General features: G+C 45.2%; 2 protein-coding genes across 4 annotated transcripts in view; one reads left to right on the plus strand and one right to left on the minus strand.

Moving 5' to 3' along the window:
• The window catches only part of gpm6ab (glycoprotein M6Ab), a 47,828-nt gene extending 39,036 nt beyond the window's left edge, over window positions 1-8,792 (minus strand). Inside the window, exon 1 of the mRNA XM_027021005.3 lies at window positions 8,463-8,792. Coding sequence (XP_026876806.1) covers window positions 8,463-8,466 — 4 coding nt within the window. The 5' untranslated portion in view covers window positions 8,467-8,792. The remainder of the gene's footprint in view (window positions 1-8,462) is intronic.
• Window positions 8,793-9,760: 968 nt separating this feature from the next.
• The window catches only part of wdr17 (WD repeat domain 17), a 33,422-nt gene continuing 20,766 nt past the window's right edge, over window positions 9,761-22,416 (plus strand). Inside the window, exons 1-8 of one of the 3 annotated variants that reach the window (XM_081724240.1) lie at window positions 9,761-9,913; window positions 17,096-17,224; window positions 18,182-18,365; window positions 19,019-19,249; window positions 19,510-19,761; window positions 19,847-19,969; window positions 20,583-20,770; window positions 21,244-21,412. In XM_081724240.1, the coding sequence (XP_081580366.1) occupies window positions 17,102-17,224; window positions 18,182-18,365; window positions 19,019-19,249; window positions 19,510-19,761; window positions 19,847-19,969; window positions 20,583-20,770; window positions 21,244-21,412 (1,270 nt within the window). In that variant the 5' untranslated portion in view covers window positions 9,761-9,913; window positions 17,096-17,101. Of the gene's footprint in view, window positions 9,914-17,095; window positions 17,225-18,181; window positions 18,366-19,018; window positions 19,250-19,509; window positions 19,762-19,846; window positions 19,970-20,582; window positions 20,771-21,243; window positions 21,413-22,416 lie in introns of those variants that run through there. The other 2 variants (XM_081724241.1, XM_081724242.1) reach the window with 2 other exon arrangements.

A 22,416-nucleotide genomic window follows, 5' to 3' on the forward strand; every position in this document is an offset into this window, starting at 1 on the left:
CTGGAGCTCTGCATGCCTGTGCTGGCCAGACATCGAGTTTTCGGTACTGCCATGATGGAGCTACTGTTTTCTTCTTTTTAGCACTTGCTGTTGGATGTTTTCAAACGTGGACCATGAAGTGTCCTCTACTGTGTTAGTATTGACAGAGGGAAAAGGGCTAACCGGATTTCAGCGGGAACTGAATCGGATGCACCACCCTCTCAGAGCCTATCAGAGCTCGATGAGCCTGCAAAATTAGGTTCCCGTGTAACTGAACGCGACTGATGAACACGCTCGCAGTGACCAGAGCCAGTAATGCAGAAACGTCCAACGGCCTCATTTACATTCGCTTTTCAAAGTGCTGTCCATTCTATTTAAAATCCTTCAGATGCACACGTGTCTGTTCCACTGTATTAGCGCGCGCATGTGTGTGTGTGTGTGTGTGTGTGTCTCTCTCTTACTGATTATTTTTCTATATCTGCTTTCTATACATTTTTCCTGTTTGTGTTTCTCCATTTTCCAATCTATTCCAATCTCTCTCCCCGCCTTTTTCTTTCTCTGACACACTCTCTCTCTCTCTCTCTCTCTCTCTCTCTCTCTCTCTCTCTCTCTCTCTCTCTCTCTCTCTCTTCTCATTGCTATTCCCATCTTGTGCTGCATGCACTGTGGTCTCCCTTCATGTCTAAAATGGCTCTCAGGAAAAACGGATTAAAAATGTATTTATTTTTCCCTGCATCTCCCTTTTTTATTCTCCATCACCAAACACCTTCACACTTCTCTCCTCGGTCCCGCTACACAGCAGAGTGGGCCAAGCCCGACCCGACCCAACGGGGCAAGCGGATCTATAGATGACGCTATGGCCCGATGAATGAGGGGTGCGAGATGGACGCCGCATTCTCACTGCCATGATCGAGCTCACGTCACAGCATTATTGGAGATCATGCAGTGAGGTTTGAGTGCTGCTGCTGTGGTCTCCAGCGTTGTACAATCCCCCTCGCTAGACACCACACACAGATTCAGGTTTTGAGTTCTTATTTCAGTTTTTATGCCTTTGGTGAGTCTCATTGTTTGCCATGTGGAAAAACACACAGTAACATGCGTGTTTCAAGGAAATGAGGTAAACAGCCTAAAATGTGGACAATAGCCAGTGCGCTAGCACACGGCCAACTGTTCCACAGCAACATCATATAACGCACAAGTACAGAGGCCCGTGTGAATAATAGGTGTGAAACTTGGGGGAAAAAAAAAAAATAATGAATTTTTCAACGGGATGAAAACTTCCTATGTGCTGTGTGTCAATTCACTGAGAGACGGATAAAAAGGTATAAAGGTGAAAGAGGACTCTGGGTGGGTAGGCCGGAGCTCGCGTTCCAGCTCGGACGTATCCAACCTGTTCCACAGGAAGAGGCCCTTTGGTCAGGTGACCCCTTTCCTCGCTTTCAAACAGCTTCCGGGGATTCTTTCTGCCAAACACTTCTTCTCCTGTTACCATGCCAAGGAGTTTCTGTAAGATCAAATGTCTAAGATTACCGGTGCTGAAATCTGGTATTCTAATATCCATCCGCTCCTGAATTTTGTAATTCCGTGTGGGTGATTGAATGATTAATGGAACTGGTTGACCCCTGTGTCATCGCTCCCGTTTTCCTGGTTAAGGGTTTGGGTTAGGAACGGGATCTGAATATCTCTGGTCTAACCCTCGAAGTTCTACAGCCATGAGGGGGACAAACATGTACATATACACAACTACAGGTGAGACAGAATATAACAGGCAGAAAACAGTGCACCTGCATAAAGTATATTTATAGAGTCTTTCTTTATTGCATTTTTTTGCTCTGTTGTCTGATGTCATGACAAAGATGTATCATTTTCATTGAAAAAAGTGTGTGTGTGTGTGTGTGTGTGTGCGTGCGCGTTATAGCAGACAGTCATCTTTGAGGTCATTTTCAGTATTGCTTATAAATACAATAGATATACACAAAATTAAAAATAAAGTGCTATACCACACACGCACACCCACACACGCATGAGCTACATCTTCTCCCTGGCTCCTGCCTGCCCCAATGTTGGCCTGTCACCATGGCAACACAGAGCTCCACAGAGCTGTTTCCTATCTGAGAGATACGAGAGAGTGAATCATGCACAGCAGATATGTGAACTCGTATAGTAGGTTTCCTCCCTAAACCTGGCCTACCAATCAGACAAGAGATGTGTGCGGTCTTCTTCGTTTTAGACAAGAAATTGTACTGGCGGCGGTGTGTGTGCTGGAGTGCGTGCATGAGCGTGTGTGTAGATGAAATGCTTTGAATAGAAGATACCCAAACAGCAGGAAGAGAACTAAGAGGACAAAAACAGACTTGCCTGCCCCTTTGGGGCTGAGGGTGGAGGGAGAAGAGGCATACCCAGAGATGGTGCAAATATGACTATATGACTGAATTACAACATTCATTCCCCCTGCTACCTCCACTGATGACACGCAATCAATCTGACACAGTGCAACAGCAGTTCAGTGTTAATATAACACTGTAAATAAGCCACGCATCATCACACCGTCATAGATCACACTACACACCAATCATTCATGCGACATACCATATGGCTGGCATGGGGGCACACGAGGATTTGCACAAAATCCAGACAGACGAATCCACATATACATGTGTGCCTACTCACACATGCATTCACTCGCAAACACACACACACACACACACACACACACACACACACACACACACACACACACACACACACACACACACACACACACACACACACACACACACACAAACACATAGCTTAAACGTCTCCTTTCTTTGCTAGTTTTAAACGCTTTGGACTCCTGCACAGAGCAATTCCATCCCATCAAGCCGTGCATTGTTTAAGCAGACAAAAGGAGAGCAACCCCTCCGGCTAGCTGCTCTTACACTGACCCCGACTCTTCAGCAGAGGAAGGGCCACAGACACCTTTGATCTACTACTGGTCACTTACCTTTTTGGCAGTTGACGTCTCTCCATCTGGCTGGGTTTACTTGCCTATAACCTGGTTTGAGCTGTCTGTGATGCTGACCAAAAGGCTCCCATCCACAGACTCACCTCTCCACACACATTTCCATTTTATGGTATTTGGCTGACACACCTATCGACAGCAAGTTGCTTATTTGTCATTATGACAGTACATGTTAGCTTGGTCTTACTGGTGCCATACTCTACCTAATGAGCACGCATGCACGCAGGCGCGCACACACACTCGGTCATGCTGTATTCCAGTGCTGCATGTTACATAAGGGAACAGGCCAGTGGAATCATGACAGAGAAGAAGACCTAAGGCCGTCTCCACCTCTGCCTCTGGCACACAGGAGAAATACCACCATGTTCTAAGCCCCACTGGAGCATGGCATACACGCTAATATAATGTAGAACAGCACCGTCTCTCCTGCTGTAATCCTGTTTTCAGTCTTGTCTTCATGTTCCTCTTCACGTGGCAAAAAAGCCTGAAACTTTCGTACCGAACTAAAAGTTCAAGCACTAGTCTGTATTTCTTTCTGTTGGATGAATCTAATGTATGAATGAATGAATCTAATCATTGGTAATGTGGTTGGTCAACTTCTACCTCCAATCAAATCCCAAAAATCATTCCCTTCTAATCCTAATCCCACTCCACCCCAAAACAAAGCCCTCTCCAACGCAAACCCCAATCCCACTCCACCCCAAAACAAAACCCTCTCCAACGCAAACCCCAATCCCACTCCACTTCTAATCAACGTCCTTTCTAACCCTAATATCTTTCCAATCCCAAACCCCACCCCACATGCAACCCATCTATGCCCCAAACCAACCCCAACTCCTCTCTATTCATCCCCTACATCCCAACCCTGGGGCAAACCAACCCTAACTCCACTGTACTGCAACCTTGTTCCAATTTCAACCCCAACTGCACCAACACAGCAACACAATCTAAACTTACTTTTGAAATGGAAAGCAAAATGTCAGCCAGCTTCAGAGTGCTGCCAGACCTCCTGTTGTATTTATGCATTCATAAATACGACCTTGAGTTCTTTAGTGGCCATTGTGCTTGGTGTTGACATTAGCAGTAACTACAGTAGCTGTGGTACGGTCCCACGCCAAAGACTCTGATAGTTACGTCATCATGTAGAAATTCCACAGCAAACGCTGGAGTTTATAAAACACCAGCGAAATCACAGCAAACATCACACAAACATGTGCGACAGAAACAGCCGTTAAATGTTCCAGCCACATTTCTGCCTCCGCATTTTCATTTAGTTTAATGAGAATGCCATCACCTTTACAAAAGCATCACTGTTCTTACTTACGGTTTCTGTTTTAAATTCTTACGTTTAGGTAGTGTTATTGCACTGCTTTACATGAATCAAATAATCTGAAAACACCTACTTTAAAATGTGTAAATGGACCAGTGGAAGAATATGCACTATAAAAATGACAACCACAGATTGTTTCACTGTTGTCTTTACAGAATCTTTATAGAAAACTAACAGGGAGGACTGTGCGGGTCCACTTAAGAAGGCCCTCATCCAGCTGTTAAAGTACTGGCCTAGTAATCAGAAGGCTGCTGGTTCAAACCCCACCATTGACAAGTTACCACTGTAGGGCCCCCTGAGCAAGACCATTAACCCTTAATTGCATGAATTATACTTGGTCACAATTGTAATGTTGTTTTGGGTAAAAGCATCTGCTAAACGCTGTAAACATAATGCGTTGATTATGTAGGTTCTCTGGTTTACACCAGAGTGTTGAAGTCAGCAAACAAACGGATGTCAAACCAGGGACATGACACAAATCCTCCTCAACCATTCCACCAGGACAGCAAATGCGGTTTAATGTGTAACACAAGAGGTTAAATAAAGATCTGTTTTTTCACAGCAAACTCCCCGCTGCAACTCCAGTTTACAGTGTTAAACGAACTCTCTCAGGTTTCATTTGTGTAGGTGTAAAAGAAACACTGTAATGTACATAAATATTTCACAAACACATCAACACCAGGGGATTAGGAGAGCCTGGGTTAATGCTGCTAACGTTTCCTAACGTTTACATCTATAACAACTGCTGGTCTCTGGAAACTGACTTTACAACATTCAACAGTCTGCAACCAGCAAAACATCAAGGCTTCTATAAACCTTTCAGTAAGTGGCACTTGAGTGGCTGAAACTATAAACACGGGAGGAATTCGGTGGTAAATATTTAAGATATGAAGAGTATCTCTCTCCTAAGTGTTTACGTATCCAACGTTTTGCCTGAACCCCTGCACCCTGACTCCTGTCTTTTATTCCTTCCCAGTGTTGCTTTATGGAACTCGATACAAGCCTGCGGGTTTAACTAAAGAACAATCAGTCACCCAGGCAGGGCTGCCTCCTCCATCGGCCAGGATTGTCGTGAGGACGTCAGGATTGTCAGGCAGGACCCACGCAGGGCGTGGGCATCACAGGGAGTGGCGGATCCGTTTTCGGTCCAAAATCCACCGACGGCTGAGCCATGGTAGGGAGAACGATAAAGGTGGTGCAGGCATTGTCAAGGCAATCAGACAAGGACACAGGAAGGAAAGCACGTGATCCGCTAGGTGGCCTTGATCAGGGACAGCGTTGGGGAGAGACCACCTGCTATTGACATTTACGCTTAGTCATGCGATACAGGAAAAGGGGCCAGGGCTTCCATGCAGCCGATGTTTCCACTGGCAGACAGCAGGCTTCTCCGGCCTCTCCCGCACTGATGTGTATTCCATACATCCCCAAGGCACGGATACCAAACAAGCTCACAGCCACCAGACACACGGCGAGTTGCTTTGGAGTCCAACGGTCCGAACAGCTTTCAGGAAAGGTCCCCTGGTGCTGGGTGCATTTCTGTTCCATCTACAGCAGACCACACCCACCTCTGCCCTCCTCTGGTTTGCTTTTCTTTTCTTTTTTAGAAATCAAAATCGTTATTGATACATTTCAGCATGAATGTCTTTCATAGATTAGGTGCACGTGTGGGAATGAACAGTGTGGGTTTAACAGCAGCAAAAGAGAGGAATGGCTGGTTCATATGAATGTGAACAGTTAGCACACACTCTCTCTCACACACACACACACACACACACACACACACACACACACACACACACACACACACACACACACACACACACACAACAGGGGTATGTCACACACAGGATGTCTTACCAGCCAGACATTAGAAAAGGAGCCTGTATAAACGATGGTCAACGCACCCCATAACCCCGGTTCAGCGTACCCCATAAACCCAGTTCAACATAGCCCACAACCCCAGTTAAAGGGAGAGAGTATCAGGGCTAGGAGGCTGGGGGGGGGGTCGGGGGGGCAGCACGCTGCAACACAGACACGGAGACACTTGTTGGGACCATCAAAGGCCCCACACACAACAGGGGAATGTGTGGAGGAGGCCCAAGGAGACACACATAATGAGACTATTTATCGCTCATGTGACTTTGTGCATATATTACTGAGCTCAGGACATGAGGAAATAGAAAAAGAAAGAATGAAAAGGAGAGAGAGAGAGAGAGAGAGAGAGAGAGGGAAAGATGAAAACATGCCAACGTAATCAAGGGCACAGAGTGTAACAGAATGTGTCAGTGCTCTGCACAAACAAGCGTTCTCATTTTGAACAATCTATGCAAAACTAACAAGCGCCAGCAGTCAGATGCATGAGGCCCAGAGCTGAGAACTATCTGCTTCTGTAGTAGGAGCGTGGAAAAGCTTCTTTCACTACAGATCACCGCGGCGACAACACGGCATCTGAACACGTGTGTGTTTTAAATCTCTTTTGCGTTTACAGGGTTTGGCGGACACACTGACCCCGAGCCCTTCCCACATTAAGGAGTAGGACAGTACAGGCGCTCCCTGGCAATCACACCCAAGACCTTTGTGCTATGCACCCCATGTGCGGCCTGAGCTATCGGGTGAGCTAGGGGAACAGCAACAGGCCAACAAAACCTTACCCAAAGAAAAACAGAGGCTTTGTTTGGACAGACAAAAACATACTCGGGTACAATGTCCATCCATTTCAGATCTGTCTACAGTCCATTTCTGCTGATTAAAATGTATAGAATATGGGTTTTTGTTTTTGATGATTAAACAAGAGTTCAGTGTGAACTATACACCTGTTTGTGTGTATTAGTCCATCTGTGTTTATTAGAAATGTCTGTATATGTGGGTAAATCTGTTCTAAAGGTGAGTGTGTTCAAAGAGTTAGTTAAGTCACCTGCATTCAGTTGTCCTAGACGTGGGCACTTGTACACACACACACACACACACACACACACACACACACACACTTAAATTCCATTTACAGCATATGGCAGATGCTCTGATCCAGCACAACTTATATATTCATCAAGAGAACAGCCTGTGTACAGTCATGGGAATTGAACCCATGACCTTGGTGTTGTTAGCGCCTTGTTCTACCTGCTGAATCAGGTGGCACTGGCTCACACACACGCTCACGCTCACGCTCACACACACGCTTACACACTCACTCTTGTCTCCTAATCACTAGTAAGAAATAAAAAGACTCACAGTGAGCAGTTATGAGCCGCAGTGAAGCTGCCCCACAGAGAATTAATGAATCTAAATGTGCTTTGAACTGCGCACATCCTCTAAACTTCCAGCCTCTACACTTAGGACAATAGCTGATTATGGAGAGCCTCGTCTGACAGATGGTGCGCAAGATTCACTCCCAGTCACTTTAATCAAGCCAAGATTTGCAACACATCAAATTAACAACCTACTGTTGTAAATAGTCACGTGACACATTGCTAACCCAGCGTGCTATGAGAAATGCAGTCCCAGCACACTCGGACCCAACTCCTCCGCCCAGAGCTGCAGGCACTCAACAGTTATACAGCACATCATGTAAACAGTGTTTCTGCCGGGTGTGTGAACTAGCCTTTCTTCTACGACAGAGAGCAGATGACCAAGGTAATCTGGCGTAATCTGATTACGCCAGTTTTGGCTGCTGTGCTTAGCCCTCTACGTCAACAGGCAAGCGCGAGATGCCCTCCTAGTGCAGGACCAAGCAGGCAAGAAGTACAAGACTGGAGGTTTTATGTTATAGTTCATTTCACTGTTTAATACCAATATTTGTTTTAAACTTTATATAACTTTCTTGATTATTTTATGTTTAATCTCTCTCTCTCTCTCATTTTATATATATGTATGTATGTGCGTGTTTCCCCAATTTCCCTCTGATGTAGAGTATGCTGAAGCAGTGCACTTCAGTGCATTCAGCTGGAAAGCAGTTAAAATGTAAACTTAGCCTTGTCCTACACAACAGAATCTGTGTCAGAAAACACCAATAAGTAAACATGCGGACAAACTATAAACATCACTGAGACGTTCCGCAGAGCAGTCAAATACTTTGGAGTGGAAAGAAGCGTAAAGTTGTCAACATCCCATCTGAGGCAAACCTGTTTTCTTTTTTTTCTTTTTTTTACTCACCCATGTTGAGATGTGTGGATCGCAGGTCGCAGCCGAGCTCTGGTAGTGTGCCCTACTAAACTCTTCAGAAGTCTGATCCGGGTCGGCGACGTCACTGTGTTCAGCAACAGGCGGGGAAAGGAAAGAACCGTGCTAACGAGGGTCTTATTTCTCATACGCTCCTACTGCCACTTCTGTAGGAACGTTGTGTAAATCTTATTTCCCGTATTTTCTTAAGTGCATGCACAGAAGGGGCACGGGCGCAGGCAGAAGAACGTATACCTCAGACCCCTTGAACCTTGGTGCCTGAGATGGCGAAGTCAGCGTTACTTCGTGTACGCTTCAGTATCTGCACACTAAAACCAACACCCTAACATGTTGTAGGCGTATGTAGGCTGGGTTATTCTGAGGGTTGGTTGTTTTTTTTGGTTCGGCAATTTCATAGTCTAATTTGACGCAGTTTACTTAAAAAAAAAAAAAAGTGATAAAAGGGTGTGAAGGAACTGTCATGAAGAAAATAAATAAAAAATAAACAATAAGGGAAAAAGTAGTTATATGCTTGGTGCGCGCATAAAAATATGGGTGCATTGCGATTAAATTTCAGAGAGAAAACATTTAAAGTCAACGTTACAGCCTTCACCTCACTAGCAATGTCAACAGGCAAAACGACAAACTCCAGTTTCTAATACTGCTGGAGTTGAAGTATCTCGCCAGCGCTTAGTCTTCCCGTACCGCGGATGAACACGCCCTTTCACCCGTTTGGGTTTTAGAATCATAGCGCCATCTGGTGGTTGATTTATGGAAGCAAAAACGGGAAAATAAAGATTCAAATGTAGTAGACTAGAAATCTTAATTCTTCAACGAAACTATAATATCTACATGTCGGCGTCATTAACGACTGACTAACGGCGGATAAAGTTTGGATACGTTGGGTATATAGATGAATACATTCTCGGTGGGAATTCTGTTGAGATTTGAGCTCTGTGAGGGGACGTATGAATAATGCATTAGTTCCTTCGTGTTCGCATACACATAAACGACCTAAGGCTTCTGTACAAGAATTTAGGTTTGGGGAATCAGAGCTTTTCAACAGCAGAAAAACAAACGGTGTTTTTTTTTTTAACCCAAAATGTTCCAGCAATAAATGGACGAACGTAGATTTTTGGATGCATTTTTGGACTACAAATCCAAGTATGCAAGGTTTCTAAGCACCGCCCCAGAATGAAAGATTATGGGCATCTCAGCCAGTCACTTGCATGAAAGGGGGTAATAAACCCGTTGTAGGTTTGATTGATTACGAGCAGAGCCAGTGGGTGTTCAAACGACTACCACCGTCGTGCCAGCTCGTTATTGAACTGGCCAACCGGCGGAGTGAAGCGAAGGAGCGCCGGTGAGCTACATTCGCGGAGTGTGAGTGGCCAGCGAGCCGCTTGATTTCAGCACCACGTCGCTGTTCACACACACCTACGGAGGTAAGACTCCCTCGACACCATAAAGCCTGGAGAGACACATGCACTTTTGACTAAAAAAAATAAACCATGCATAACTGCCATCTGAAATAGCCCAGTGACCGCAGCCTCGAAAACTCGCACGAGCCAGGCTCGTGGTGGAGTCCAAGTGCGCGCGACCGTGCATAGCTTTTACGTGTCAAACGTTTCAAACCAAATTTAATACAGCACCGCAAACCGCCGAAGCCCGACGGAACGAATGGGAACTGTTGCTTGCTCGTTAACAGTTCAAAGCAGACCAGACCAGTTAAAAGCAAGGGAAAGGTAAACCGCGTGTCTTTCCTTTAAACGTGACAAATGGCAGCGTCGTATTTGGGGGATACTAAAAGCGACGGGTGCCGTTTAAGGCGCACCGTTTGCAACTGTGCAATGAGCACGTGCAAACTTTTCGTTCAGCACTGCAGCAGTCGAGAGGTTTGACCGCAGTGTCGACTGGTCCCAGTATGGCTTAGTGTCTATTCTGGCATGACATGGTGGGCGCCTTAGCAAGGTGGACACGCAGACGCTGTGACGAGACGCCGACATGTCAGCAGCTCGAGAGGGTCACGGTGCACCGGGCCGTTCTGCTGCTTGAGACGCAACACAGCCGTGTCTCCGCGCGCGTGGGTAAACGGAATCGAGAAGCACGCGCTCCTGCTCGGAAGGCAGTTCGCCGCACGGTGCCGTCGGTGTCGTCAGCCCCTGCTATGAAAGTAGAATGTCTAAGCATTGGGGACACGCGCTCCCTTTGTGCGGCCATCTGCAGTCATAGCGATGAGACATCGTGCAAACGTCAGACTCAGTGCGGAGCGCCACTGTGTCTAAAAGCGACGCGTGCGTGTTATTACCGAGCTGGTCAGGCTCACAATTGATGCCCCGAGCTCATGAAGCGGGCCGCGTGTCTAGGGGGAGGATTACACTCCGACAGGTGTCGCGGTAATTCAGCAGCGCGTGTGTGTATTGGAAACAAAGCAAGGAAGCACAGGACAAGTGGCGAATGGATTGTGTGTGTGTGTGTGTGTGTGTGTGTGTGTGTGTGTGTGTGTGTGTGTGTGTGTGTGTGTGTGTGTGTGTGTGTGTGTGTGTGTGTGTGTGTGTGTGGGGTTGGGCGTGTGTGAATTAAGCAAGTAATGCTTCCTACTGGCAGTGTTAGTATATCTACAGCTGAGCAGATCCACCTCAGGTAATCCCTACACATCTACCACACACAAACATCTCTCCTAACACACGCTTAGGTAGGTGTCCATTAGGTGTTCTGTGGGTTTCTTGTAGGTGTACTGAACCCAACAGTAATGTTAGCATGTGTAAAACCTCCATTAACACTGCTGTGCATCGTATACTCATACAGCACAAACCCACTTCTGTGCCAGTTCCATGTCAGTGTTACTGCTGTGTTGAGAAGAGTCCACCAACTATATAATATTCAGTCCTTTTTCCTACAGCGGTGCTTCATAAACTGATCAATGAAAGAGCTTGTCAAGGGTGACTGAAAACTGTGCCTGGTGAGAGATATGATGAGTCATGCTTCTCATGTGCAAAAGGAACACTTTAAAATATCCTGATAGGGACAAACTAACACTTTTGGACACTTGCAAGAAGTGTAAAGTTCTCTCAGTTGTAGATAACTTTCTCAGACAAGCATCATGGAGTAAATATCTTTCATATTTCTCATAACTGACATGGAGTTGTGGGAACTATGAAATGTGTCTTTAATTCTTCTGCATTTGGCCTGACAGAATTGAGCCATCTGTGCATACTGCCCTTACTAAAGGAGGAAGAAAATGATTAGCAGGATTCTTCTGCTCTGCTTGGGCTGTGTGTTTTCCTGTTTTCCGACTAGCTGAGCTGTGAGCTTTTCATTGGGACTAAGAGTAGCCAGTTCTCTCTGTCTCTGTGAGTGTCACTATCAGTGGCTTCTTATTGCGAAACACACATGTGTGTGTATGTGTGTGTGTGTGTGTGTTCCATGCTCAGGGTCCCCCTCTGATACACATACTTCTACTCCAATCTAAAACACCTGAATCAGTGGACCAGTTAATTACCAAAGACTTTATGAAGTGATTCAAGTGTGTTAAAGCAGGGAAATCCTACTAAAGTATAGCATCTTATGGCCACAGGACTAATGGCTGTTTCTCAGAGACGGGACAGGTCAGTCATGGTTTCATAGGTTGATTGATTTCACAGTGAAGGGAAAGGTAAACTAGTTTTACAGATGGACACAGTGAATTGACAGGTAAACACATTTTACAGACTGACACAGTGAATGGATAGGTGAGATGTAGTTTTACAGACTTACACAGTGAACGGACAGGTAAACTAGTTTTACAGACTGACACAGTGAATGGATAGGTGAGATGTAGTTTTACAGACTGACACAGTGAATGGACAGGTAAACTAGTTTTACAGACTGACACAGTGAAGGGACAGGTAAACTAGTTTTATAGACTGACAGTGAATGGATAGGTGAGATGTAGTTTTAGAGACTGACACAGTAAAGGGACAGGTGAGATGTAGTTTTACAGACTGACGCAGTGAATGGATAGGTGAGATGTAGTTTTACAGACTGACACAGTGAATGGACAGGTAAACTAGTTTTACAGACTGACACAGTGAAGGGACAGGTAAACTAGTTTTACAGACTGACACAGTGAAGGGACAGGTAAACTAGTTTTATAGACTGACAGTGAATGGATAGGTGAGATGTAGTTTTAGAGACTGACACAGTAAAGGGACAGGTGAGATGTAGTTTTACAGACTGACACAGTGAAGGGACAGGTAAACTAGTTTTACAGACTGACACAGTGAATGGATAGGTGAGATGTAGTTTTACAGACTGACACAGTGAATGGACAGGTAAACTAGTTTTACAGACTGACACAGTGAAGGGACAGGTAAACTAGTTTTACAGACTGACACAGTGAATGGATAGGTGAGATGTAGTTTTACAGACTGACACAGTGAATGGATAGGTGAGATGTAGTTTTACAGACTGACACAGTGAAGGGACAGGTAAACTAGTTTTACAGACTGACACAGTGAAGGGACAGGTAAACTAGTTTTATAGACTGACAGTGAATGGATAGGTGAGATGTAGTTTTAGAGACTGACACAGTAAAGGGACAGGTGAGATGTAGATTTACAGACTGACACAGTGAAGGGACAGGTAAACTAGTTTTACAGACTGACACAGTGAATGGATAGGTGAGATGTAGTTTTACAGACTGACAGTGAATGGACAGGTAAACTAGTTTTACAGACTGACACAGTGAAGGGACAGGTAAACTAGTTTTACAGACTGACACAGTGAATGGATAGGTGAGATGTAGTTTTACAGACTGACACAGTGAATGGACAGGTAAACTAGTTTTACAGACTGACACAGTGAAGGGACAGGTAAACTAGTTTTACAGACTGACACAGTGAAGGGACAGGTAAACTAGTTTTATAGACTGACAGTGAATGGATAGGTGAGATGTTTTAGAGACTGACACAGTAAAGGGACAGGTGAGATGTAGTTTTACAGACTGACACAGTGAAGGGACAGGTAAACTAGTTTTACAGACTGACACAGTGAATGGATAGGTGAGATGTAGTTTTACAGACTGACAGTGAATGGACAGGTAAACTAGTTTTACAGACTGACACAGTGAAGGGACAGGTAAACTAGTTTTACAGACTGACACAATGAATGGATAGGTTAGGTGTAGTTTTACAGACTGACACAGTGAAGGGACAGGTGAGATGTAGTTTTACAGACTGAGTGAAGGGACAGGTAAACTAGTTTTACAGACTGACACAGTGAATGGATAGGTGAGATGTAGTTTTATAGACTGACACAGTGAAGGGACAGGTAAACTAGTTTTACAGACTGACACAGTGAATGGATAGGTGAGATGTAGTTTTACAGACTGACACAGTGAATGGACAGGTAAATTAGTTTTACAGACTGACACAGTGAAGGGACAGGTAAACTAGTTTTACAGACTGACAGTGAAGAGACAGGTAAACTAGTTTTACAGACTGACAGTGAATGGATAGGTGAGATGTAGTTTTACAGACTGACACAGTGAAGGGACAGGTAAACTAGTTTTACAGACTGACAGTGAAGGGACAGGTAAACTAGTTTTACAGACTGACAGTGAATGGATAGGTGAGATGTAGTTTTACAGACTGACACAGTGAAGGGACAGGTAAACTAGTTTTACAGACTGACAGTGAAGGGACAGGTAAACTAGTTTTACAGACTGACAGTGAATGGATAGGTGAGATGTAGTTTTACAGACTAACTGATATCACACAACAGTACATGAGTCACTAAAAGCAGATGTGTTGTAAGTCGATTGGTATGTGTTGTTATGTCAGGGGTAGATTTTGTGTGATGCAAGGTATAGATTATGTATGTGGGGCTTGGTGTAGGGCACTGTGTTGCGCACACACACACACACACACACACACACACACACACACACACACACACACTCACACGCAGACGTCACACACAGCAAGCTCAAACTGCTTCAGCTAAAACAACTGAGTGTTAGTCTTCGTTGCCTAGGGAACAGCTCCACAAGTGGCCTCTCTGCCTCCCGCTTCTTCTCCCCATACCCCCTCTCTCTCTCTCTCTCTCTCTCTCTCTCTCTCTCTCTCTCTCTCTCTCTCTCTCTCTCTATCTCTTTTTCACTCTCCCCTTCACTCCCTTTTGTTTTCTCACTCTTTTACCTTTTCTCTGTACCGCCTCTCTCTCTTCCCCCTTATGTTCTCATTCTCTCCATACTTCTCTCTCTCTCTCTCTCTCTCTCTCTCTCTTCTTTCCTTCTATCCATCTTACATTGTTCCCTAACTGAGCAGAGTGAAGGTGAGATTGTTGACTGTTACTTTGTCTGATAATGATTGCACACACACACACACACACACACACACACACACACACACACACACACACACACGCACGCCCACCCACACACACACGCACACGCACGCACGCCCACACACACACACACACACACACCTACCTCTTCCCACTCTGCCAGACACCTGCGCTCTGCCTGTAATTCTCCCCAGGGGAACAGGAGTATCTGGCCAGGTGCTTTTGTGATGTTGATTGTGGGCAGGCTTGTGTGTGGCAGTGTCTCACGTCCCCTGCCCTACTACAGCTGAGGAACATGGCAGGCCCCCATTTTAATGGACAGGGGAAGGAGATGTGTGAACAAGGGACATTTGTGCGTGTGTGTGTGTGTCTGTGTCTGTGTCTGTGTCTGTGTCTGTGTCTGTGTGTGTGTCTGTGTGTGTGTCTGTGTGTGTGTCTGTGTGCATGCCTGTGCGTGTGTGCCTGTGTGTGTGTGCCTGTGTGTGTGTGCCTGTGTGTGTGTGCCTGTGTGTGTGTGTGCCTGTGTGTGTGTGTGCCTGTGTGTGTGTGTCTGTGTCTGTGTGTCTGTGTGTGTGTGTGTGTGTGTGTGTTTATGTGAGAGAGATTGAGGTGGCATTGTGTTGAGAGAGGGGGACATAAAGGTGTTTAATGAAGGGGTCTGCTGTTGCCTGGCTACTAAAGGGGGGTGTACATCACTTCCAGCAACCCCCTCCTGCTCCACACTGGCAACAGCACCAGTCAATGAATCTCCTTGTGTGTCTCCCTCTCTGTCTGTCTATGTGGTCTTCACTCTGCCTATCTGTCTCTCTCTTACTCACTTTGTCTGTCTGTCACACTCTGTCTAAGAATTTCACTCCCTGTCTTCTTTCTACTCTTTTTGTCTGTCTCCCTCTCTGTCTGACTCTCAAAGGCACTCAGTCATCAAGCTAATCACAACACACACACACACGCACAGTCTCTCTCTCTCTCCCATTTCATTGCTGTGGAGGGTATCTGGTTCTGGCGTGTGTGCTGGATATGAGTGTGTGTATGAGTGTGAGTGCAGGAGGTAACAGGGCTAGCAACTACTTCTGTGTGAGTCACGGCCCATTGAGCGTAAAGGCTGCATAGGCTGACAGAGGGACAGCTGACTGACGGGGCGGTCTTTGTAGCATCTGCTTTTCCAGGACGGGGTTAATTCCAGTCAGGCCTTAAACAGGGGCTCTACTTCTGAACCCAAAGTGGTGTGTGTGTGTGTGTGTGTGTGTGTGTGTGTGTGTGTGTGTGTGTGTGTGTGTGTGTGTGTGTGTGTATGTGTGTGTATGTCCTGTGATTCTGCGCTCAGTCAGTCACCTCTTCCATCCCATTTCTGGCCCACTCCAGGTGTTTGTCTTTTCACATGTCTGACGACCACCAACACACTAACGTAGCAAAAGCTCCAGTGTTTAATTAACACCTTAAGTGAGGTATTACCACCTACAGTGATGGATTACCACCTACAGTGAGGAATTAACACCTACAGTGAGGGATTAATTCTCCTACTGTTCATTTTCTGATCTTACCTAAACACTGCTGTAAGAATATGCCATTCAGTATTGTATCATCATTAAAAGTTGTCAATTATGTTTTGTTAAACCTTTCACAACCTTTTGTGAACCATAAAGCTGAAGATGACAATGATCTCAAACACACTCAGGACAATTTAATGTGCTGCCAGTGGTAAAGACCGCACTGATTGTGTGTGTCCAGGTAAAGACTACACTGACTGTGTGTGTCCAAGTAAAGACTACACTGACTGTGTGTGTCCAGGTAAAGACCTCATTAGCTGTGTGTGTCCAGGTAAAGACTACACTGACTGTGTTTGTTCCTTGTAAAGACCTTATTGACTGTGTGTGTCCAGGTAAAGACCGCACTGACTGTGTGTGTCCAGGTAAAGACCGCACTGACTGTGTGTGTCCAGGTAAAGACCGCACTGACTGTGTGTGTCCAGGTAAAGACCGCACTGATTGTGTGTGTCCAGGTAAAGACCGCACTGATTGTGTGTGTCCAGGTAAAGACCGCACTGACTGTGTGTGTCCAGGTAAAGACCTTATTGACTGTGTGTGTCCAGGTAAAGACCTCATTAGCTGTGTGCGTGCCAGGTAAAGACCTCATTAGCTGTGTGTGTCCAGGTAAAGACTACACTGACTGTGTGTGTCCAGGTAAAGACCTTATTGACTGTGTGTATCCAGGTAAAGACCTTATTGACTGTGTGTGTCCAAGTAAAGACCTCATTAGCTGTGTGTGTCCAGGTAAAGACTACACTGACTGTGTTTGTCCAGGTAAAGATGTCACAGGTGAAACAGGTGGGGCTGTTAGCTGCTGGGTGTCAGCCCTGGAACAAGGATGTGTGTGCAGCCAGTGGGGACAGGTTTGCCTACTGTGCTACGCTCGCTATATATGTCTACCAGGTAAACGCTCACGATCGCTCCCTTAGTCTCAGGTACACAGTTAATAGATACACACTTTAAACAACACGAAGACCCTTTTAGGGTTCCACAGGTTGTCCCTGTAGGATACCTGAAGGTGAGACAGGCAGACACACAGATGGACAGAGAGATAGACAGGTAGAATTTGTTCATAGAGGTTCTTACGGACCCTTGGTTTCAGCTATAGTTGAAGTTCTCTAAAAGCCTAAGTGCAGTGTTATGTATTTTCACTGTTGTTTGCCAACATTTCGTAAAGGGAGAAAGATTACAGTACAATGTTTTGGATATTAGATCCTGCATTTCTCTAGTGTTTGTTTGCATTTCTATGGTTTTTGGCCATAAAGAGATCATGTGATCGTGCACAAAATGCTACGGCACTACCTTCTATGGCTCCAGCCCCTGAATGCAGAGATTTGTTACTGTACATACTACGGAACATGTTACTGTACATGTTACTGTACACACTACTGTACACGCTATTATACATACTACTGTACATGCTACTGTACATGCTATTATACATACTACTGTACATGATACTGTACAAACTACTGTACATACTACTGTACATACTACTGTACATGCTATTATACATACTACTGTACATGATACTGTACATACTACTGTACATGCTATTATACATACTACTGTACATGATACTGTACAAACTACTGTACATGCTACTGTACATACTACTGTACATGATACTGTACAAACTACTGTACATGCTACTGTACATACTACTGTACATGCTATTATACATACTACTGTACATGATACTGTACATGCTATTATACATGCTACTGTACATACTACGGAACACGTTACTGTGCATGTTACTGTCCATACTACTGTACATGCTACTGTACATGCTATTATACATACTACTGTCCATACTACTGTACATGTTACCCTTTCTGCCGGGTGCTCTGCGCTCAGCTGGACCACAGGTACAGTGAGTTTAAGTTGAGGGCCATCATGTCAGAGCACAAGAAGACCATCACTGCCATCTCATGGTGTCCACATGACCCAGAGGTCTTTGCCAGCGCCAGCACAGATCACCTCCTCATCGTCTGGAACGTGGCGGAGCAGAAGGCGATTGCCCGCCTGGACAACACGAAAGGCAGCCACTCACCTTCCACTCACACACACACACGCTCACACACACACTCACACTCACAGTTTTACAACTTTATGCTACTACTGAGTAGAACTGTGTTTGTGTATTTGTATACATGTGTGTAAAAATATGGTGTTTATGTGGCTGACCGTCGGTGTGTAAGCGTGTGTAAGCACATGTAAATGTGTGCGTGTTTCTGTGTGTGTGTGTGTGTGTGTGTGCGTTGAACCCTAATCCTAACCACCTGTATGTGTATATGGGTGTATGTGTGCATATGTGTGTGCAAGCCTGTGTGTGCATGTGTAAGTGTAAGTGTGTGTGTAAGTGTATGTATAAGTGTTTGTAAGAATGGGTACTTGTACGTGTGTGTGTTTGAAAACGTGTAAGTGTTTATCACCTTTGTGTGTGTGTATGAACATGTGAACTTGTGTGTAAGCATGTGTAGTTGTGTGTGTGTGCGTGTGTGTGTGTCAGCAAATGTGTGTATGCATGTATACCTGTGTGTGTGTGTGTGTAAATATGAGTAAGCATGTGTAAGCGTGTGTATGCATGTATACTTGTGTGTAACCGTATTTACCTGGGTATACATGTGTGTACGTGTGTGTATGCGTGTATATGTGTGTGTAAGCATGTGTACCTGTGTTGTGATGCTGCAGGAGTGCCTGCTAGTATAAGCTGGAGCTGGAACTCAGGCGACAGCGTGGCGTTTGTCTCCCACCGCGGCCCGCTCTACGTCTGGGCCGTCTCTGGGCCGGACGCGGGCGTCACCGTCCACAAGGAGGCGCACAGCTTCCTTTCCGACATCTGCCTGTTCCGCTGGCACCCGTTGAAGAAAGGCAAAGTGGTATTCGGCCACACGGATGGGAGCCTGTCTGTCTTTCAGCCAGGTGAGACCGCGACCGCGACCCCGACCGCAACCATTACCACTGCTACGCTGGAGCGCAAACAACATGATGTTAAAACAATAAAGGCATCATGAAAATTGCGTTGCTCCTATAGACAACAAAACACAAACAGCACTTTTATAACTATTACTGAACGCGTTATTCATGAGCGATCATGCTAACCGAACCCCTTTAGACTCCGAGTACCGTTAGCCTTGTTATTAGTGGGAATGTGGCCCCCAACATGGTGTCTGTTCCCTCAGGCTCGAAGAACCAGAAGCACGTGTTGCGTCCGGAGTCTCTGGAAGGGACGGACGAGGAGGACCCGGTGACAGCTCTGGAATGGGACCCGCTCAGCACAGACTACCTGCTGGTGGCCAACATGCACAACGGCATTCGGCTGCTGGACTGCGAGTCGCTGGCGTGCGTGACGACCTTCAGTTTGCCCAGCGCGGCTGCCTCTGTGCAGTGCCTGGCCTGGGTACCTACAGCACCGGGCATGTTCGTCACGGGGGGTGAGAGAGGAGCCCAGTGCACACATACACCCTGACACTGAAGTACTGACATCATGTAGAAGTGCTCCTGTGCTCTTGTGTGAAGATTCTCAGGTTGGCGTGCTAAGAGTGTGGAACGTGTCCAGAGTAACGCCGCTGGACAACTTCAAACTGAAGAAGACAGGCTTCCATGCCCTGCATGTTCTAAACTCCCCACCTGCCAAGAAAGGTCCCCTTTGTTCTGACTTTCTGTGCTTTTCTACACTTTACTCTGCTTTAATCGCTTTACTCTGCCTTAATCTCTGCTTTAATATCTTTACTGTGCCTTAATCTCTTTACTCTGCTTTAATCTCTGCTTTAATCTCTGCTTTACTCTTTACTCTGCTTTAAACTCTGCTTTAATATCTTTACTGTGCCTTAATCTCTTTACTCATCTTTAATCTCTGCTTTAATCTCTTCTTTGCTTTAATCTCTGCTTGAATCTCTTTACTCTGCTTTAATCTCTGCCTTAATCTCTTTACTCTGATTTAATCTCTGATTTAATATCTTTACTCTGCTTTAATCTCTTTACTCTGCTTTAATCTGTGCTTTAATCTCTGCTTTAATCTCTTTACTATGCTTTAATATCTGCTTTAATCTCTTTACTCTGCTTTAATCTCTGCTTTAATGTCTTTACTCTGATTTAATCTCTGCCTTAATCTCTTTACTTTGCAGTGATTTGTTTGGCTTCGCTTTTGTGATTTGTAACACTTTACTGTGTTTCAGCAAAGAAGGAAGTATATTGATTACTGTGTGTGTGTGTGTGTGTGTGTGTGTGTGTGTGTGTGTGTGTGTGTGTGTAGACTTCAGCTCGATCTCCCCGTCCAAGACCCACCACACGTCGTCCACCAGCGAGGCCATCCCTCCTCCCGCCCCTTCCCAGAATCAGATCTTCTCCCTGCCTCCTGGACACGCCGTCTGCTGCTTCCTAGATGGTGGGGTAGGACTGTACGACATGGGGTCCAGGAAGTGGGACTTCCTCCGTGACCTGGTAGGGCCAGCATGCACTGCAGACTGTAAGACACACTGGTACATGGCCCTTAGGACACCGTGTCAAGGACAAATAGGTTGTCCCACTTGTGGTCAGAGTCATACAATGATTAGCACAGGAAAGAGATCGAAAACAGCAAAAACCAAAGCTGAAATAAACTCTGATGACACAGTAATCACATTTAAATCAGTGGATTATGAATATTAACTGAATGTATGAAGGTACGCTATTCTCAGTACATTCTCTGTTATAAGAGTTTTATGAAGCGATGACTAATAGTTTTTTTTAAATATACTTTGTTCTTTGTAATTGTATTTTTTGTTATACTTTGTTCTTTGTAGTTTTAAAGTTGTTATACTGCACTCTTTGATTTAGGAAGAAATATGTTTACTCAGAACTCGAGTTTTTGACTCTGCACTGACACTTCAACTCACTGGAGTTGATAAATGTTTTTGACCTCATGTAACATTCAGGGTCATGTGGAAACCATCTTTGACTGCAAATTCAAGCCAGACGACCCCAACCTGCTTGCCACGGCCTCGTTCGATGGGACAATCAAAGTGTGGGACATTAACACCCTCACTGCGGTGTACACGTCTCCCGGCAACGAGGGTGTCATCTACTCTCTCTCCTGGGCTCCAGGTAAGATGTGAATAAAACCTGTTGACTGCAGCAGTGTTTCACATAAGGCCTTCTGAACACAGAGAGAAGTTGCAGACACAAATGTTGCTACTTTGATGACCCGCGTGTTAAACAGATTAGACTGATCACGTGATCAGCAGGTGTGGTTAGGCCTGCCGCCGCAATAACCAATCATATTAACTCTTCGCACTCCCTTTAAAAGTCCAGCATGAGCCGGCAGCAAAGTGCAGTAACAATTTCATCATGAATGTGTAGAATGTATAGAAACAGCAGCGCAAACAAAGATGAGGAAACAAATAAACTTGTCAGGGAGATACAGGGAGTTAATCCCATAAACAGAGCTCCTAGTCCTGAGGAGATTAAACTTGTCTGGGAGGAGGCGGATTAAATCATGAGACTTCTTCCAGTGGGTTCAACCCACCTCCTGCACCAGAGGAGTTTATTGTCACGTGCATTTATTTCTGTCTGCCAGATTAACAGATGCCGATAAATGCGTCCTACGAAATCCATCAGACTTGGCGTTAGGCAGCAGTAACACCCCAGCAGTGCCATGAAAATAGAGCCCACCACATAGACAGACATTTTAGACAAGAATGAAAAACAAATGGCACTCATATACAGCAAGCAGCATGAACACAGGAAACATCTTAACCTGACATACAGGGGTTTCAGTACAAACATACATGAAACCAAGATTGAGTTGCAGGTGTGAAATAACATAGGAGCATTGACACAAATGAACAGTGAACTCCCCCTGCACACGGCAGGCTGTACCACGTGACCATTGGGGGGGGCGTTCTGTGGTAACTATGTTTACATACCAGCTGTTTGTTGTTCTGCAGAAGATCTATAGATTTCACATGTTTACTTAATGCAGTAATGCAGAGTTATTCTGAGTTGCTTTCATTTTTTTTATTTATTTATTTAATTAGATGTAAAACAACTGTGCTTAGGAATGGCACATAAACTGCATACTTTTTTTACAGTATTTGAGTTTTTAAAGT

The sequence above is a fragment of the Electrophorus electricus genome, chromosome 12 (genome assembly GCF_041902795.1).
Source record: "Electrophorus electricus isolate QZ-2024a chromosome 12, ASM4190279v1, whole genome shotgun sequence".
Taxonomy (NCBI): Eukaryota; Metazoa; Chordata; class Actinopteri; order Gymnotiformes; family Gymnotidae; genus Electrophorus; species Electrophorus electricus.